Source organism: Oncorhynchus kisutch, linkage group LG19, assembly GCF_002021735.2.
Source record: "Oncorhynchus kisutch isolate 150728-3 linkage group LG19, Okis_V2, whole genome shotgun sequence".
In the NCBI taxonomy this organism is placed as follows: domain Eukaryota; kingdom Metazoa; phylum Chordata; class Actinopteri; order Salmoniformes; family Salmonidae; genus Oncorhynchus; species Oncorhynchus kisutch.
Window position 1 is genome coordinate 23,450,154 of NC_034192.2, and position 16,401 is coordinate 23,466,554.

General features: G+C 41.7%; 1 protein-coding gene across 1 annotated transcript in view; it reads left to right on the forward strand.

The window, feature by feature from the left end:
- Window positions 1–16,401, forward strand: part of nyap2a (neuronal tyrosine-phosphorylated phosphoinositide-3-kinase adaptor 2a) — a 108,495-nt gene that overhangs the window by 3,435 nt on the left and 88,659 nt on the right. Inside the window, exon 2 of the mRNA XM_031798602.1 lies at window positions 1,481–1,713. Within this exon, the coding sequence (XP_031654462.1) occupies window positions 1,511–1,713 (203 nt within the window). The 5' untranslated portion in view covers window positions 1,481–1,510. The remainder of the gene's footprint in view (window positions 1–1,480; window positions 1,714–16,401) is intronic.

Sequence of the window (16,401 nt, forward strand, 5' to 3'; positions counted from 1 at the left end):
TCACAAAACCGTAAATAGCAATTAAATAAATCACTTACCTTTGAAGATCTTCCTCTGTTTTCAATGCTAAGGGTCCCAGCTACAAATTAATGTTTGTTTTTTCGATAAAGTCCTTCTTTATGCCCAAAAAAGTCTGTTTAGTTTGCGCCATTGATTTCAGCAATCGACTCCTTCAACATGCATACAAAGGAATCCAGAAAGTTCCGGTAAACTTTGTCCAAACAAGTCAAACAATGTATGTAATCAAACCTCAGGTACCCTAATATGTAAATAAATGATAATATTCCAGTGACCTCCTGCCATATCAATTCTGTTATACTCACATACATTATTTTAACAGTTTTAGACACTTCAAAGTGTTTTCTATCAAATTCTACCAATTATATGCATATCCTAGCTTCTGGGCCTGAGTAACAGACAGTTTACTTTGGGCACGTCAGTCAGGCGGAAATTCAGTATACTGCCCCGTAGCCTTAAATAAAATAAAAATGTATTTGTCCCTTGCGCTGACTATAACAGGTGTAGACCTTACCGTGAAATGCTTACTTACAAGTCAGTAACCAACAATGTAGTACAACAAAGAGTTAATTGCTAAATAATTGCTAAATAATTGCAAAATAAACTAAAGTAAAAAACAAAATATAAAGTAACACAATAAGATGTGCGGATGTACAGGTTAGTCGAGGTAATTTGCACATGTAGGTAGGGGTAAAGTGACTATGCATACATACTAAACAGTGAGTAGCAGCAATGTAAAACAAAAGTGTGTGTGTGGGGGGGGTCAATGTAAATTGTCCGGGTGCCATTTGAATAATTGTTCAGCAGTCTTATGGCTTTGGGGTAGAAGCTTCTAAGCTTCCCAGTGATGTTTTGCGCCTTACGCACTACCCTCTGTTGCGCCTTACGGCTGGATGCTCTCGACGATGCAGCTGTAGAACCTTTTGAAGATCTGGGGACCCATGCCAAATCTTTTATGTCTCCTGAGGTGGAAAAGGTGTTGTAGTGGACACTTCACGACTGTCTTGGTGTGTTTGGACCATGATAGTTTGTTGGTGATGTGGACACCAAGGTACTTGAACCTCTCAACCCGCACCACTACAGCCTCATCAGTGTTAATGGGGGTGTTGCCCCTGAAAGTGAATATAATGCTAACGATCTGATGTTGTTTCAATGGTTCAAATTCAACATATTACAAACAAGATTTGACTGTTGAAAATTGTTTACAGTGATGACATAATCCTATGGTTGTAATGTCACCCTCAAAACAACAGTTTACATTGATGACTTTATTAAAATCCAATGTATTTTCCACATAGACTCCACGTCACAATACGTTAACCAATATTTGCTCCCAGTGGGACATTGCATGTCATTTCCCTGCTCAACGTCGTTATACACCAGACGTCATTACTATTGACTTGACCTCCTTATCGTGTAACTCAGCCCTGTCTGTGTGTCCACCCTATCCCTCTACTTGCAGTGCTTTCTGCTCCACTGCCAGTGAAAAACAATGACTTCTCAAGAGGAGGAAGCATCGTTCAGCAGGTTCTTCCAGTATGTGGAGGACAGTGGACTCAGGGCCTATGACGGACTGGTCATCCAGAATGCCTCTGACATCGCCCGTGAGAGCGACCGCGTCCGCAAAGAGACCAACTGGGCCTACCTTCAGGAGAAACACGATAAGAAGAGAAGACAGGAAGAAGCCATAAAGAGGTAAGACAAAGAGCTCATGCGCATGCACACAAATACGAACTAAGACACGTCATATGTCTAAAAACCTGTGTGAAATCAATGACAGACTGTGGGAATGACAGACTGTGGGACTGTGTTAATTTTAACTTCACAGGACAATAACTTCACACACACATATACAGAGAAATACACACCAATGCAGTAGTGGAGAACTGGGACGAAAGTCACAATTTTTGTTTCTTTCTAATTGCTCAGAGATTGATAGAACTAGAGACACCATATTTTATTACAAACAGACAGATGTCCTCCACCATTAGTAATTTAATTTCTAGGGTAAATTTGTTTAAATTAAATAGACCGAGAAGAGAACTAGCCTAACGTTACTTTTGTACCTGCGGGTGGGGACTGAAGGAACACTGTCTCGGGACGGAAGTAAGTGCACAATATATGTCTTATCTCCATGTTTCTGGTTTGTAGTATGTTACTTTAAACAAATGTGACCGACGTGCTCAATTCAGTCTTATGTAGCAAAATTTGAAATTGTACAGACTCAGAGCTACAAAATGGTATATCATACACTGCAGTTGAGGAACAATGGGAAAGTGATTCTGCTTTGAAAGTTGATAAACCTGAACCACTTTTGAGAAAATGGCACTTGAATGTTTTGGTACACCTACTGAATAGAGCTCTTCTTTGTCTACACCTATTCAGCATTGTTCATATCCTCTTAAGTCTTAGCCCAACCCATCTCTTTAAGGATTCACATGTGAGGCCATGTGCTAAACAGAGTAATTAAGGTAGTGTAGTAAACAACCAAAGATTTCAAGACTAAAAGTGGTGAAAGTAGTAACCTACAGTAAAGAAAATATTGACTGTCAAATAAAAGTTTATTTTTCACATGCCCAGGATACAGAAGGTGTAAACAGTACAGTGAAATGATTATTTTGCAAATTTGCATAGTTATAATATCAAAATTAGAAAGTGTCCAGATGAAAATATTTTATAAATATTTTACACAAAACAAAAATATAAATGCAACATACAACAATTTCAAAGATTTTACTGAGAGACAGTGGTTTTTCCTTTAAAAGTTACGAGCTTATGCCGCGACTGTTAGTGGGAGATGGTGGCATTTTGTCATTGTACCACACTGTCACAAGAGGGAGTTAGAACGCTGATCTATCGGTAGTCTAAACTGTGGCAATTATTGAAGGTGTTTTCCATCTGAGTCTCTCCTCTGGCACTGGAGTCCTGCATCAGGCAACAAAAAAACTGCCAGCGATCCTGGAGTTAAGAGAGAACTTGGGTAAATGCAATGAGGGAAATTCACTTGACATGTGGACTGACAATTTTCGAAAAGTTAGGCACGGTGGGATTTTGGTTTCTCTCAATCCGAAACCAGAAATGAATAATTCATAATAAAAAACTGGCTTAATTTCCAAATTAGTATGAATGTCTCACCCCATGTTCACAAATGGCATTTCCCTTTATTCAGATTACAAATGCTCACTTCCAGTTATTTGAAATGAAATCTCCAAAATATTGTTATTTTTTTACAAAGTTAATCTGCTCATGTTGTGTGTTCAATTTGTGACATTTGTCACGCCAGCCTTTGCTTTGGCTCCCCTTCCTGTTCAGCTCAGGCATTCGGCATCGCCGGCCTTCTAGCACCCCCACAACATGATGCCACCCCCGTGCTTCACTATTGGTAAGGTCTTCTACGGCTTGAAAGCCTCCCCCTTTTTCCTCCAAACATAATGATGGTCATTATGGCCAAACAGTTTTGTCCCAATGTGCAGTTGCAAACCATAGTCTGGCTTTCTTATGGCAGTGGATTCTTCCTTGCTGAGAGGCCTTTCAGGTTATGTCAATATAGGACTCGTTTCACTGTGGATATATATACTTTTGTACCTGTTTCCTCCAGCATCTTCACAAGGTCCTTTGCTGTTGTTCTGGGATTGATTTACACTTGTTGCACCAAAGTACGTTCATCTCTAGGAGAAAGAACGTGTCTCCTTCCTGAGCGGTATGACGGCTGCATGATCCCATGGTGTTTATACTGTACTTTATAATGTGGTTTGTACAGATGAATTTTTTTTCCTGAGGTCTTGGCTGATTTCTTTTGATATTTCCATGATGTCAAACAAAGAGGCACTGAGTTTGAAGGTAGGCCTTGAAATACATCCACAGGTACATCTCCAATTGACTCAAATTATGTCAATAAACCTTTCAGAAGCTTCAAAAACCATGACATAATTTTCTGGAATTCTCCAAGCTGTTTAAAGGCACAGTCAACTTAGTGTATGTAAACTTCTGTGTTTTCAATCATTTTCTATGGGAAACTATATTTATGAGGAACCTGGTTACAGTTTCTATGGCTTCCACTACATGTCAACAGTCTTTAGAAATTGATGGATGTTTTTCTTTTGAGAAATGAAGTAGTAGGACTGTTCATTGTGAGTGTCAAGCCAAGTGGACTCTTCTGTGTGGCGCGCGTGAACTGGAGCTCGCTTCAGTGAACTGGAGCTCGCTATCTGCTATAACACATCGATTATTTACATTTTAGGTTGTCTAAGGTTGGATTAGGAAAGTTGTTTGGACCAAGTTTACAGGTAACTTATTAGATACTTTATAGTCATGTTGGGCGAGTTGGAACCGGTGTAATTCTGAATCAAACACGCCATAAATGTACATTTTGGGGATATAAAGAAGGAATTTATCAAACAAAAGGACCACTTGTGATGTTTCTGGGACATTTTGGAGTGCCAATAGAAGAAGCGCATCAAAGGTAAGGCATGAATTATATCGTTAATTCTGACTTTTGTGTCGCACCTGCCTGGTTGAAATATGTTTTTCATGTGTTGGTATGTGGAGCGCTGTCCTCAGATAATCGCATGGTTTGCTTTCGCCGTAAAGTATTTTTGAAATCTGACACAGCGGCTGAATTTACAACAAGTTAAGCTTTATTTTGATGTATTTTTCTTGTGATTTTATGAAAGTTAAATATTTATAGTAATTTAATTTGAATTTGGCGCTCTGCAATTTCACCGGATGTTGTCGAGGGCGTCCCACTGATCCGAAAGAAGTTAAAGTCTTGTTCATCTAACTGCATTGTCTGATTTACAATAGGCTTTACAGCGAAAGCATGCCATGCGATTGTTTGTGGACCGCGCCCCACATCAAAATATTTTCATAAAATTCATAAAATCACAAATAAATATTCACTTACTTTTTGAAAAGTAAGTTGACTGTGCCTTTAAACAGCTTGGAAAATTCCAGAAAATTATGTCATGGCTTTAGAAGCTTCTGATAGGCTAATTGACACAATTGGAGTCAATTGGAGGTGTACGTGTGGATGCATTTCAAGGACTACCTTCAAACTAAGTGCCTCTTTGCTTGACATCATGGGGAAATCAGCCAAGACCTCAGACTTCTTTTTGTAGACCTCCACAAGTCTGGTTCATCCTTGGGACCAATTTCCAAATGCCTGAAGGTACAACGTTCATCTGTACAAACCACTGTACGCAGTAAGTAAGTATTAAACACCATGGGACCATGCAGCCATGATAGCGTTCAGATGGACATTCGTTCTGTCTCCCAGAGATGAACGTACTTTGGTGAGAAAAGTGCAAATCAATCCCAGAACAACAGCAAAGGACCTTTTGAAAATGCTGGAGGAAACAGGTACAGAAGTATCTATATCCACAGTAAAACGAGTCCTATATTGACATTACCTGAAAGGCCGCTCAGCAAGGAAGACGCCACTACTCCAAAACCGCCATAAAAAAGCCAGACTACGGTTTGCAACTGCACATGGGGACAAAGATCGTACTTTTGGTAGTAATGTCCTCAGGTCTGATGAAACAAAAATATAACTTTTTGGCCATAAGGACCATCATTATGTTTGGAGGAAAAAGGGGGAGGCTTGCAAGCCGAAGAACACCATCTCAACCTTGAAGCACGGGGGTGGCAGCATCATGTTGTGGGGTGCTTTGCTGCAGGATGGCCATTGCACTGAAAGTAAAGGGGCTGAATAATTTTGCATGGCCAATTTTTCTGTTTTTTGATTTGTTAAAAAAGTTTGAAATATCCAATAAATGTCGTTCCACTTCATGATTGTGTCCCACTTGTTGTTGATTCTTCACAAAAAAATACAGTTTTATATCTTTATGTTTGAAGCCTGAAATGTGGCAAAAGGTCGCAAAGTTCAAGGGGGCCGAATACTTTCGCAAGGCACTGTATATATATATATGTCTTACAGAGCCTTTTCATAAGTCCACTCAAGTTTCTTCAACTATCTTCTGACTGTGATTAGAGTGATATTGTACCGTGATGCCAGCAGATTCCAGATTTCCTTTGCCGATCGTTCATCATCTTCAACCATCACTGAGTCGAACGCTTGAATGGTCTTGCTGTAAATGGAATACAATGTAAAAATGTTCAACATACAGTAAATACATACAGTCCAGCAGTCGATTTAAGCATTATTTTTGATCATTACTATGCCTACATTACAGTATTGTAGCCTACTATACCTGTTAATATTCCTGGGCTTCGCGATCGGCGTAACACAGGCGAATAGCACTGTCTGTGACCATAGTCCCCAAGTCTAACCGTATTTGACCAACATGTGTAATTAGTCAAGGTTCCTTGCTCTTCCACACTTGATTGAGTATCAGCAGGACAATAGACTGCTACCGAGTTCTCCAAATGCATTGTTTTCTAACCACATCTGGATGGATCCAAAACTAATTACTATGGGAATAAAAAATACTGAATGACAGAAATATTGGAATAAAATAGGCTAATGAAGGCATCAAATTCTTGCTTACTGGAACACCCAAAGTCATCCAATTGTTATAATAGGATTTGAAGCAATAGCCTACCTGTGTGTGGTCAACTATTTCAGCACCGATTCGTGCTGCTCTGAGACAAGCATGGGGACTGGTCTTGATAAATCAATGAGATTTTAGTTTTCACTGAATCTTTGTTTTGAGTTTTGGTTAGCTTACAATTTGAGTGTGTAAATGTAAAGATTATTTTGCTTTTTACACAGTCACCGGTCACATTGTACAGCGCCATATTGTCCGTAAAGCCTGAGGGTTTAGTTTATTGTTTTTCTTGGAATAGAAACACCATAATATCAATCAAAAATGTATTCATAAATTCTCTAGAACAGCCAATATTTAAAACAGTCAAATGCTTCTCAAAGATGCCCTCTGGTGGTCAAACCAGCACTAACTTGCATTAATGGCAACAATGGAATTCTGCGGCAGCCTGCAAGCTGTGCTGCAGTACGATGCAACTTTTAAAGGAAGAACCACTCTCTGGAGAGTTCAAATAAGAAAATCAGTCAATTGAAATAAATAAATTAGGCTCTAATCTATGGATTTCAGGACTGTGAATACAGATATGCATCTGTTGGTCACATACTTTTTTTAAAGTTAAGGGTGTGGATCACAAAACCAGTCAGTATCTGGTGGAATCACCATTTGCTCCATGCAGCACGACACATCTCATTTGCATAGAGTTGATTAAGCTGATGATTGTGGCCTGTGGAATGTTGTCCCAATTCCTCTTCAATGGCTGTGCGAAGTTGCTGGATATCAGTGGGAACTGGAACACGTTGTCATACACGTCAATCAAGAGCATCCCAAACATGCTCAATGAGTGACATGTCTGGTGAGTATGCAGGCGATGGAAGAACTGGGACATTTTCAGCTTCCAGGAATTGTGTACAGATTCTTGCAACATGGGGCTGTGCATTCTCATGCTGAAACATGAGGTGATGGCGGCGGATGAATGCACGACAATGGGCCTCGGGATCTCGTCATGGCATCTCTGTGTATTGAAATTGGCATCGATAAAATGCAATTGTGTTCGTTGTCCATAGCTTATTCCTGCCCATATCATAATCCCACCGCCACCATGGCATACTTTGTTCACAACGTTGACATCAGCAAAACCAGTCACCCACATGACACCATACACGCTGTCTGCCATGTGCACATGTGTAGACATATAGACAATAGTGACCCATCCACTTAACTAGATGTGGCTGGATGTCACATGACCCATCAATTTAGACAGGTGTTTGAAGTGGTGTCTTTTGTTTAGACATGATGCTAGCTAGCTAGTTAGCTGGACAATGATCTAAAACCCCAACCCATACTATTAGCAATACAAAGTTATTGTCATAGCTAGCCACATGAAATGCTGTAGTATGAATCTGCAAGTAGCTAAAACGAACCATCTAGGTTCAATGTTAGATAGCTAGCTAACAGGCTATACATATCAAATGGCTTTCTGGGATACAAATAAAATTGCTACAGAGATCATACACGTAAAGTTAGCTAGTGAGCCAGCAAGCTAATGTTCGCTAGCTAGCTAACAGTACGCTTTAACTTGCAATGAAAACAACTTCCTGAAAAAAATGTAAAACCAATAAAAATCTAAAAATGTAGCTAGCTAGACTTTAACCCGTATACATGGAAGAACACTTGGTATCTTGTCCGTTTGGTTTGTAACTAGCTACAGCTTGTTTGGGCCGTTGCTGTGTTAAGTCACTCCGGATCACACTAACTGTGTGCAGAAAGTAGTCCCTCACAACTTTTTCCCACTGAGCTTTGTCGATAGTGCCTGCTAAACTTTGCTCAGCGATGTTGTTGACAGCAGAAACAACACTTTTGCAGTTTTCCTTGGCTAACGTTATATATTTCAAAAAAGCCGCGGAAGCAAGGCTTATCTACAAATACTGAGCAGCTCATGTTATAGACAGAAGCGTGCTACTCTCGGCATGTCCAGCCCATCGATTATCTCAGCCAATCATGGCTAGCAGTAAGGTTCCTGTTTTTTCCCGTGGCTAAACCAAGTAGGCTCGTAATATAACATTTTGATTCGTATTTACAGATGGCATACAAGTTTGTCATTAAGGCACATGAACATGTACATGTTCCAGAAGACATTTCTACAAAAAACACACTTTGATAATACATATATTTTTAAACATTCAAATGCATCTCCTGTGAAGTAATGATGTACACCTAGCTTCTTGAAATGGGTCACAAATGTACTATCAGTCGTTTTAAATAAGTATTGCTTTCGGTTCGACATTTATGAAAATTAACCACGTGTCAACATCACAAGGTTGTGTAACCATAATATTTTGCCTTACAATATTAATCAAATTAAAATAGATAAACTAATAGCTATTTTAACCATAATTTTCTCATCTCACTTTAACCTTTCTAGGGCAGGCGTTCCGCTAACAGAACCCCTCGACAACAATCCTCTGAAAAGGCAGAGAGCGAAATTCAAAAATATTTTTTAGAAATATGTAACTCTCACACATTAACAAGTCCAATACAGCAAATGAAAGAAACTTCTTGTTAATCTACCCATCGTGTCCAATTTCATAAATGCTTTACAGCGAAAGCACAACATATGTTAGATCACCGTCAAGTCAAAAAAACACAGCCATCTTTCCAGCCAAAGATAGGAGTCACAAAAAGCTGAAATATAGATAAAATGAATCACTAATCTTTGATGATCTTCATGAGATGACACTCATAGGACATCATGTTACACAATACATTTGTTTTGTTCGATAATGTGCATATTTATATCCAAAAATCTCAGTTACATTGGCGCGTTAAGTGCAGTAATGTTTTGATTCCAAAACATCCAGTGATTTTGCAGAAATACTCATAATAAACATTGATAAAGGATACACGTGTTATTCACAGAACTAAAGATAGACTTCTCCTTAATGCAACTGCTGTGCCAGATTTTTTTTTTAACTTCACGGAAAAAGCATAATCTGAGAACGGCGCTCAGAGCCAAATCCAGCCAGAGGAATATCCTCCATGTTGGAGTCAACAGAAGTTAGAAATAACACTATAAATATTCACTTACCTTTGATGATCTTCATAAGAAGGCACTCCCAGGAATCCCAGTTCGACAATAAATGGCTGATTTGTTCCATAAAGTCCATCATTTATGTCCAAATAGCCACTTGTTGTTAGTGTTCAGCCCAGTAACCATCTTCATGAGGCACAAGCACGCAAGTCCAGACAAAAACTCGAAATGTTCCGTTACAGGTCGTAGAAACAAGTCAAACGATGTATGGAATCAATCTTTAGAATGTTTTTAACATAAATCATCAATAAGGTTCCAACCGGAGAATTCCTATGTCTGAAGAAAAGCACTGGAACGAGAGCTAACTCTCTCGTGACCGCGCGTCATGAGACCAAGGCACTATGCCAGACCACTGACTCAAGCAGGTCTCATCAGCCCCTCTTTAAAGACGGTTGACATTTAGTGGAAGCCGTAGGAAGTGCAACTTGACTCCATAGACACTGTGTATTTGGTAGGCCAAGCTTTTAAAAACTACAAACCTCAGATTTACCACTTCCTGGTTGGATTTTTCTCAGGTTTTTGCCTGCCATATGAGTTATGTTATACTCGGACATCATTCAAACAGTTTTAGAACTTCAGAGTGTTTTCTATCCAATACTAATAATAATATGCATATATTAGCATCTGGGACAGAGTAGGAGGCTGTTCACTCTGGGCACGCTGTTCATCCAAAAGTGAAAATGCTGCCCCCTATCCCAAAAGGTTTTAATGGGAATTGTAGTAGGATATCTTTCAAACCATTTGCAAAGGCTATTCATGCTTATCCCTACAAATCATGAGCTTTCCTTGTGTCTTGATAGAATACATGTCTTTATTCCCTTCACAAACAGCACTCATCATGATTATCACATTTCCATTGACCCCCAAAATCATAAAGATATACATTTTTAAGCGCTAACCTGTTGATAAAAGCTTATGTGGAAAGCAGATCCATCAAGTCAATTGATTAAGGCATAATTCTAATAATGTTATATTTCGGTTTAAAACATTCTGTCACTTGTTGATACTTTGCTAACATTATAAAAGCAATATGAAAGTCATCAGTTTACATTGTGTTTACTTTCATGTCACCTGTCTCTCGTGTAACTTCTCCCAGGCTAACACCCAAGACTAGCTAGCATGATACTTGAAACCTATTGTAACGTAGACGCAGGGAGTCAGTGAGTTTAATGATAATGAACATGGAATGATACAAAACAAGAGAAGGGTCTGACATGGGAACACAAACAATACTACCTGATGACTGACAGAACTAGTGCTAGATAAAGGGTAAGTAATGAAGGTATTAATGAAGTCCAGTTGTGACTGATAGGGCCCAGGTGTGTGTAATGATGGTTGCCAGGTGTGCGTAAAGATGGGTTGCCAGGACTGGTGGCTAGTAGACCGTTGACGTCGAGCGTCGGTGCGGGAGTAGACGTAACACCTATGTTGTAGTTTAGTCACAGAATGGGTTAAGAAAATGACATATTTTGGAACCATAAACAATTAAACACTTTCAGTTCTGTTTTTTTACTTGCATTGCTCCAAAACTGTTTTTTTGTCCTCTACAGTAGGAACATGCTGACTTCACCTAATCATTCTAGCTTCTGTGTTATCTGAGAAAATGGGCCTGTTACTATCGCCCCGTGTTACTTTTGTCCCAGCTCTCTCCTAGTACACACACAAACATATACAGACTGAGGCAGCAAAGATGTACAGAATGAAATCCCTGGTTTTGCTTATACTATCTCACTCTCAAATCAAATCAATGTTTATGGTCACATGCTTCGTAAACAACAGGTGTATTGTAACAGTGAAATGCTTAATTACGGGCCCTTCCCAACAATGCAGAGAGAAAGAAAATAGAGAAATAATAGAAAAGTAATAATAAAAGTAATGATAAATACAAAATGAGTAATGACAACTTGACTATATACACAGGGTACCGGTACCGAGTCGATGTGCAGGGTTAATAAACAGTAGCAGCAGCGTATGTGATGAGCCAAAAAAGTTAGTGCAATAAGGGTCAATGCAGATAGTCCGGGTAGCAATTTGGTTAACTATTTAACAAACCTTTTAGCAGTCTTATGGTTTGGGGGTAGAAGTGGTCAGGGTCCTGTTGGTTCCAGACTTAATGCATAGGTACGGCTTGCCGTGCCGTAGCAGAGAGAACAGTCTATGACTTGGATGGCTGGAGTATTCTTTTTTACACCGCCTGGTGTTAAGGTCCTGTATGGCAAGGAGCTTGGCCCCAGTGATGTACTGGGACATACGCACTACCCTCTGTTGCGCCTTGTGGTCAGATGCCAAGCAGTCAACGTAGCAAATGGTGATGCTGCCAGTGAAGATGCTCTCAATTGTGCAACTTTTTGAGGATCTGAGGGCTCATGCCAAATCTTTTCAGCCTCCTGAGGGGGAAAATGCATTGCAGTGCCCTCTTCACAACTGTGTTGGTGTGTGAGCACCATGATAGATCCTTAGTTATTTGGACACCAAGGAATTTGAAGCTCTCAACCCCATTTCACTACAGCCCTGTCAATGTGAATGAGGGCGTGCTCGACCATCCCATTTCCTGTAGTCCATGAACAGCTCCTTTGTCCAGGATCCAGATGAGCTTGCAGGGCACAAGGGTGTTGAATGCTGAGCTGTAGTCAATAAACAGCATTTTCACATAGGTGTTGTCCAGGTGGGAAAGTGCAATATCGAGTGCAATATAAATTGTGTCATCTGTGGGTCCGTTGGGGTGGAATGTGAACTTTGGGGTGGGTCAAGGGTGTCTGGATGATGGTATTGAACGTGAGCTATGACAAGCCTTTAAAAAGATGTCATGGCTACAGATTTGAGTGCTACGGGGCGATAGTCATTTATACAGATGACCTTGGCATTCTTGGGCCCATGGACAATGGTGGTCTGCTTGAAGCATTTAGGTATTACAGATCGGGTTAGAGAGATATTGAAAATCTTGGTGAAGACACCTGGTCAGCGCATGTTCTTTGTTTCTCTGTGACCACAGTCGGTCTTATAGCTGAAAGTGACTTTGGCTGAGTCTCTACCCCCATCCATCCTCCCCCCACCTATTTTAAGAGCACTTGAGAGAATTATCATAATAAGATCTGGGTCTGTCCAATGTTTGCATGGTATAGTAGGGTATGACACCTGTACACTGTGAATGGAGCTGGAAGTCCCCTGACCACTTGGTACTAATGGAGATGTTTGCATTAGGAATGGAGTCAGATTTCAACTAGTGTCTGTGTCAGGGAAAGTGTGTTTGTGTGTGTGTGTGTGTGTTCTCTCAGTTGTTGGGAGTCTAAAACTCGAGTTTTGGAATTACGAGCAAGATTTACTCCAATATTTCTACATGATGAATTGAGCTAGCTATCCAAATCAAATCAAATCAAATCCAATCAAATTTTATTTGTCACATACACATGGTTAGCAGATGTTAATGCGAGTGTAGAGAAATGCTTGTGCTTCTAGTTCCGACAATGCAGTAATAACGAACAAGTAATCTAACTAACAATTCCAAAAAACTACTGTCTTATACACAGTGTAAGGGGATAAAGAATATGTACATAAGGATATATGAATGAGTGATGGTACAGAGCAGCATAGGCAAGATACAGTAGGTGATATCGAGTACAGTATATACATATGAGATGAGTATGTAAACCAAGTGGCATAGTTAAAGTGGCTAGTGATACATGTATTACATAAGGATGCAGTCGATGATATAGAGTACAGTATCTACGTATGCATATGAGATGAATAATGTAGGGTAAGTAACATTATATAAGGTAGCATTGTTTAAAGTGGCTAGTGATATATTTACATCATTTCCCATCAATTCCCATTATTAAAGTGGCTGGAGTAGAGTCAGTGTCATTGACAGTGTGTTGGCAGTAGCCACTCAATGTTAGTGGTGGCTGTTTAACAGTCTGATGGCCTTGAGATAGAAGCTGTTTTTCAGTCTCTCGGTCCCAGCTTTGATGCACCTGTACTGACCTCGCCTTCTGGATGACAGCGGGGTGAACAGGCAGTGGCTCGGGTGGTTGATGTCCTTGATGATCTTTATGGCCTTCCTGTAGCATCGGGTGGTGTAGGTGTCCTGGAGGGCAGGTAGTTTGCCCCTGGTGATACGTTGTGCAGACCTCACTACCCTCTGGAGAGCCTTACGGTTGAGGGCGGTGCAGTTGCCATACCAGGCGGTGATACAGCCCGCCAGGATGCTCTCGATTGTGCATCTGTAGAAGTTTGTGAGTGCTTTTGGTGACAAGCCAAATTTTTTCAGCCTCCTGTGGTTGAACAGGCGCTGCTGCGCCTTCCTCACGATGCTGTCTGTGTGAGTGGACCAATTCAGTTTGTCTGTGATGTGTATGCCGAGGAACTTAAAACTTGCTACCCTCTCCACTACTGTTCCATCGATGTGGATGGGGGGGTGTTCCCTCTGCTGTTTCCTGAAGTCCACAATCATCTCCTTAGTTTTGTTGACGTTGAGTGTGAGGTTATTTTCCTGACACCACACTCCGAGGGCCCTCACCTCCTCCCTGTAGGCCGTCTCGTCGTTGTTGGTAATCAAGCCTACCACTGTTGTGTCGTCCGCAAACTTGATGATTGAGTTGGAGGCGTGCGTGGCCACGCAGTCGTGGGTGAACAGGGAGTACAGGAGAGGGCTCAGAACGCACCCTTGTGGGGCCCCAGTGTTGAGGATCAGCGGGGAGGAGATGTTGTTGCCTACCCTCACCACCTGGGGGCGGCCCGTCAGGAAGTCCAGTACCCAGTTGCACAGGGCGGGGTCGAGACCCAGGGTCTCGAGCTTGATGACGAGCTTGGAGGGTACTATGGTGTTGAATGCCGAGCTGTAGTCGATGAACAGCATTCTCACATAGGTATTCCTCTTGTCCAGATGGGTTAGGGCAGTGTGCAGTGTGGTTGAGATTGCATCGTCTGTGGACCTATTTGGGTGGTAAGCAAATTGGAGTGGGTCTAGGGTGTCAGGTAGGGTGGAGGTGATATGGTCCTTGACTAGTCTCTCAAAGCACTTCATGATGACGGATGTGAGTGCTACGGGGCGGTAGTCGTTTAGCTCAGTTACCTTAGCTTTCTTGGGAACAGGAACAATGGTGGCCCTCTTGAAGCATGTGGGAACGGCAGACTGGTATAGGGATTGATTGAATATGTCCGTAAACACACCGGCCAGCTGGTCTGCGCATGCTCTGAGGGTGCGGCTGGGGATGCCGTCTGGGCCTGCAGCCTTGCGAGGGTTAACACGATTAAATGTCTTACTCACTTCGGCTGCAGTGAAGGAGAGACCGCATGTTTTCGTTGCAGGCCGTGTCAGTGGCACTGTATTGTCCTCAAAGCGGGCAAAAAAGTTATTTAGTCTGCCTGGGAGCAAGACATCCTGGTCCGTGACTGGGCTGGGTTTCTTCCTGTAGTCCGTGATTGTCTGTAGACCCTGCCACATGCCTCTTGTGTCTGAGCCGTTGAATTGAGATTCTACTTTGTCTCTGTACTGGCGCTTAGCTTGTTTGATAGCCTTGCGGAGGGAATAGCTGCACTGTTTGTATTCAGTCATGTTACCAGACACCTTGCCCTGATTAAAAGCAGTGGTTCGCGCCTTCAGTTTCACACGAATGCTGCCATCAATCCACGGTTTCTGGTTAGGGAATGTTTTAATCGTTGTTATGGGAACGACATCTTCAACGCACGTTCTAATGAACTCGCACACCGAATCAGCGTATTCGTCAATGTTGTTGTCTGACGCAATACGAAGCATCTCCCAGTCCACGTGATGGAAGCAGTCTTGGAGTGTGGAGTCAGCTTGGTCAGACCAGCGTTGGACAGACCTCAGCGTGGGAGCTTCTTGTTTTAGTTTCTGTCTGTAGGCAGGGATCAACAAAATGGAGTCGTGGTCAGCTTTTCCGAAAGGGGGGCGGGGCAGGGCCTTATATGCGTCGCGGAAATTAGAGTAACAATGATCCAGGGTCTTTCCACCCCTGGTTGCGCAATCGATATGCTGATAAAATTTAGGGAGTCTTGTTTTCAGATTAGCCTTGTTAAAATCCCCAGCTACAATGAATGCAGCCTCCGGATAAATCGTTTCCAGTTTGCAGAGAGTTAAATAAAGTTTGTTCAGAGCCATCGATGTGTCTGCTTGGGGGGGGATATATACGGCTGTGATTATAATCGAAGAGAATTCTCTTGGTAGATAATGCGGTCTACATTTGATTGTGAGGAATTCTAAATCAGGTGAACAGAAGGATTTGAGTTCCTGTATGTTTCTTTCATCACACCATGTCACGTTGGTCATAAGGCATACGCCCCCGTCCCTCTTCTTACCAGAAAGATGTTTGTTTCTGTCGGCGCGATGCGTGGAGAAACCCGCTGGCTGCACCGCTTCGGATAGCGTCTCTCCAGTTAGCCATGTTTCCGTGAAGCAGAGAACGTTACAGTCTCTGATGTCCCTCTGGAATGCTACCCTTGCTCGGATTTCATCAACCTTGTTGTCAAGAGACTGGACATTGGCAAGAAGAATGCTAGGGAGTGGTGCACGGTGTGCCCGTCTCCGGAGTCTGACCAGAAGACCGCTTCGTTTCCCTCTTTTTCTGAGTCGTTTTTTTTGGGTCGCTGCATGTAATCCGCTCCGTTGCACTGGTTGTAAGGCAGAACACAGGATCCGCATCGCGAAAAACATATTCTTGGTCGTACTGATGGTGAGTTGACGCTGTTCTTATATTCAGTAGTTCTTCTCGGCTGTATGTAATGAAACCTAAGAAGACCTGGGGTACTAGTGTAAGAAATAACACGTAAAAA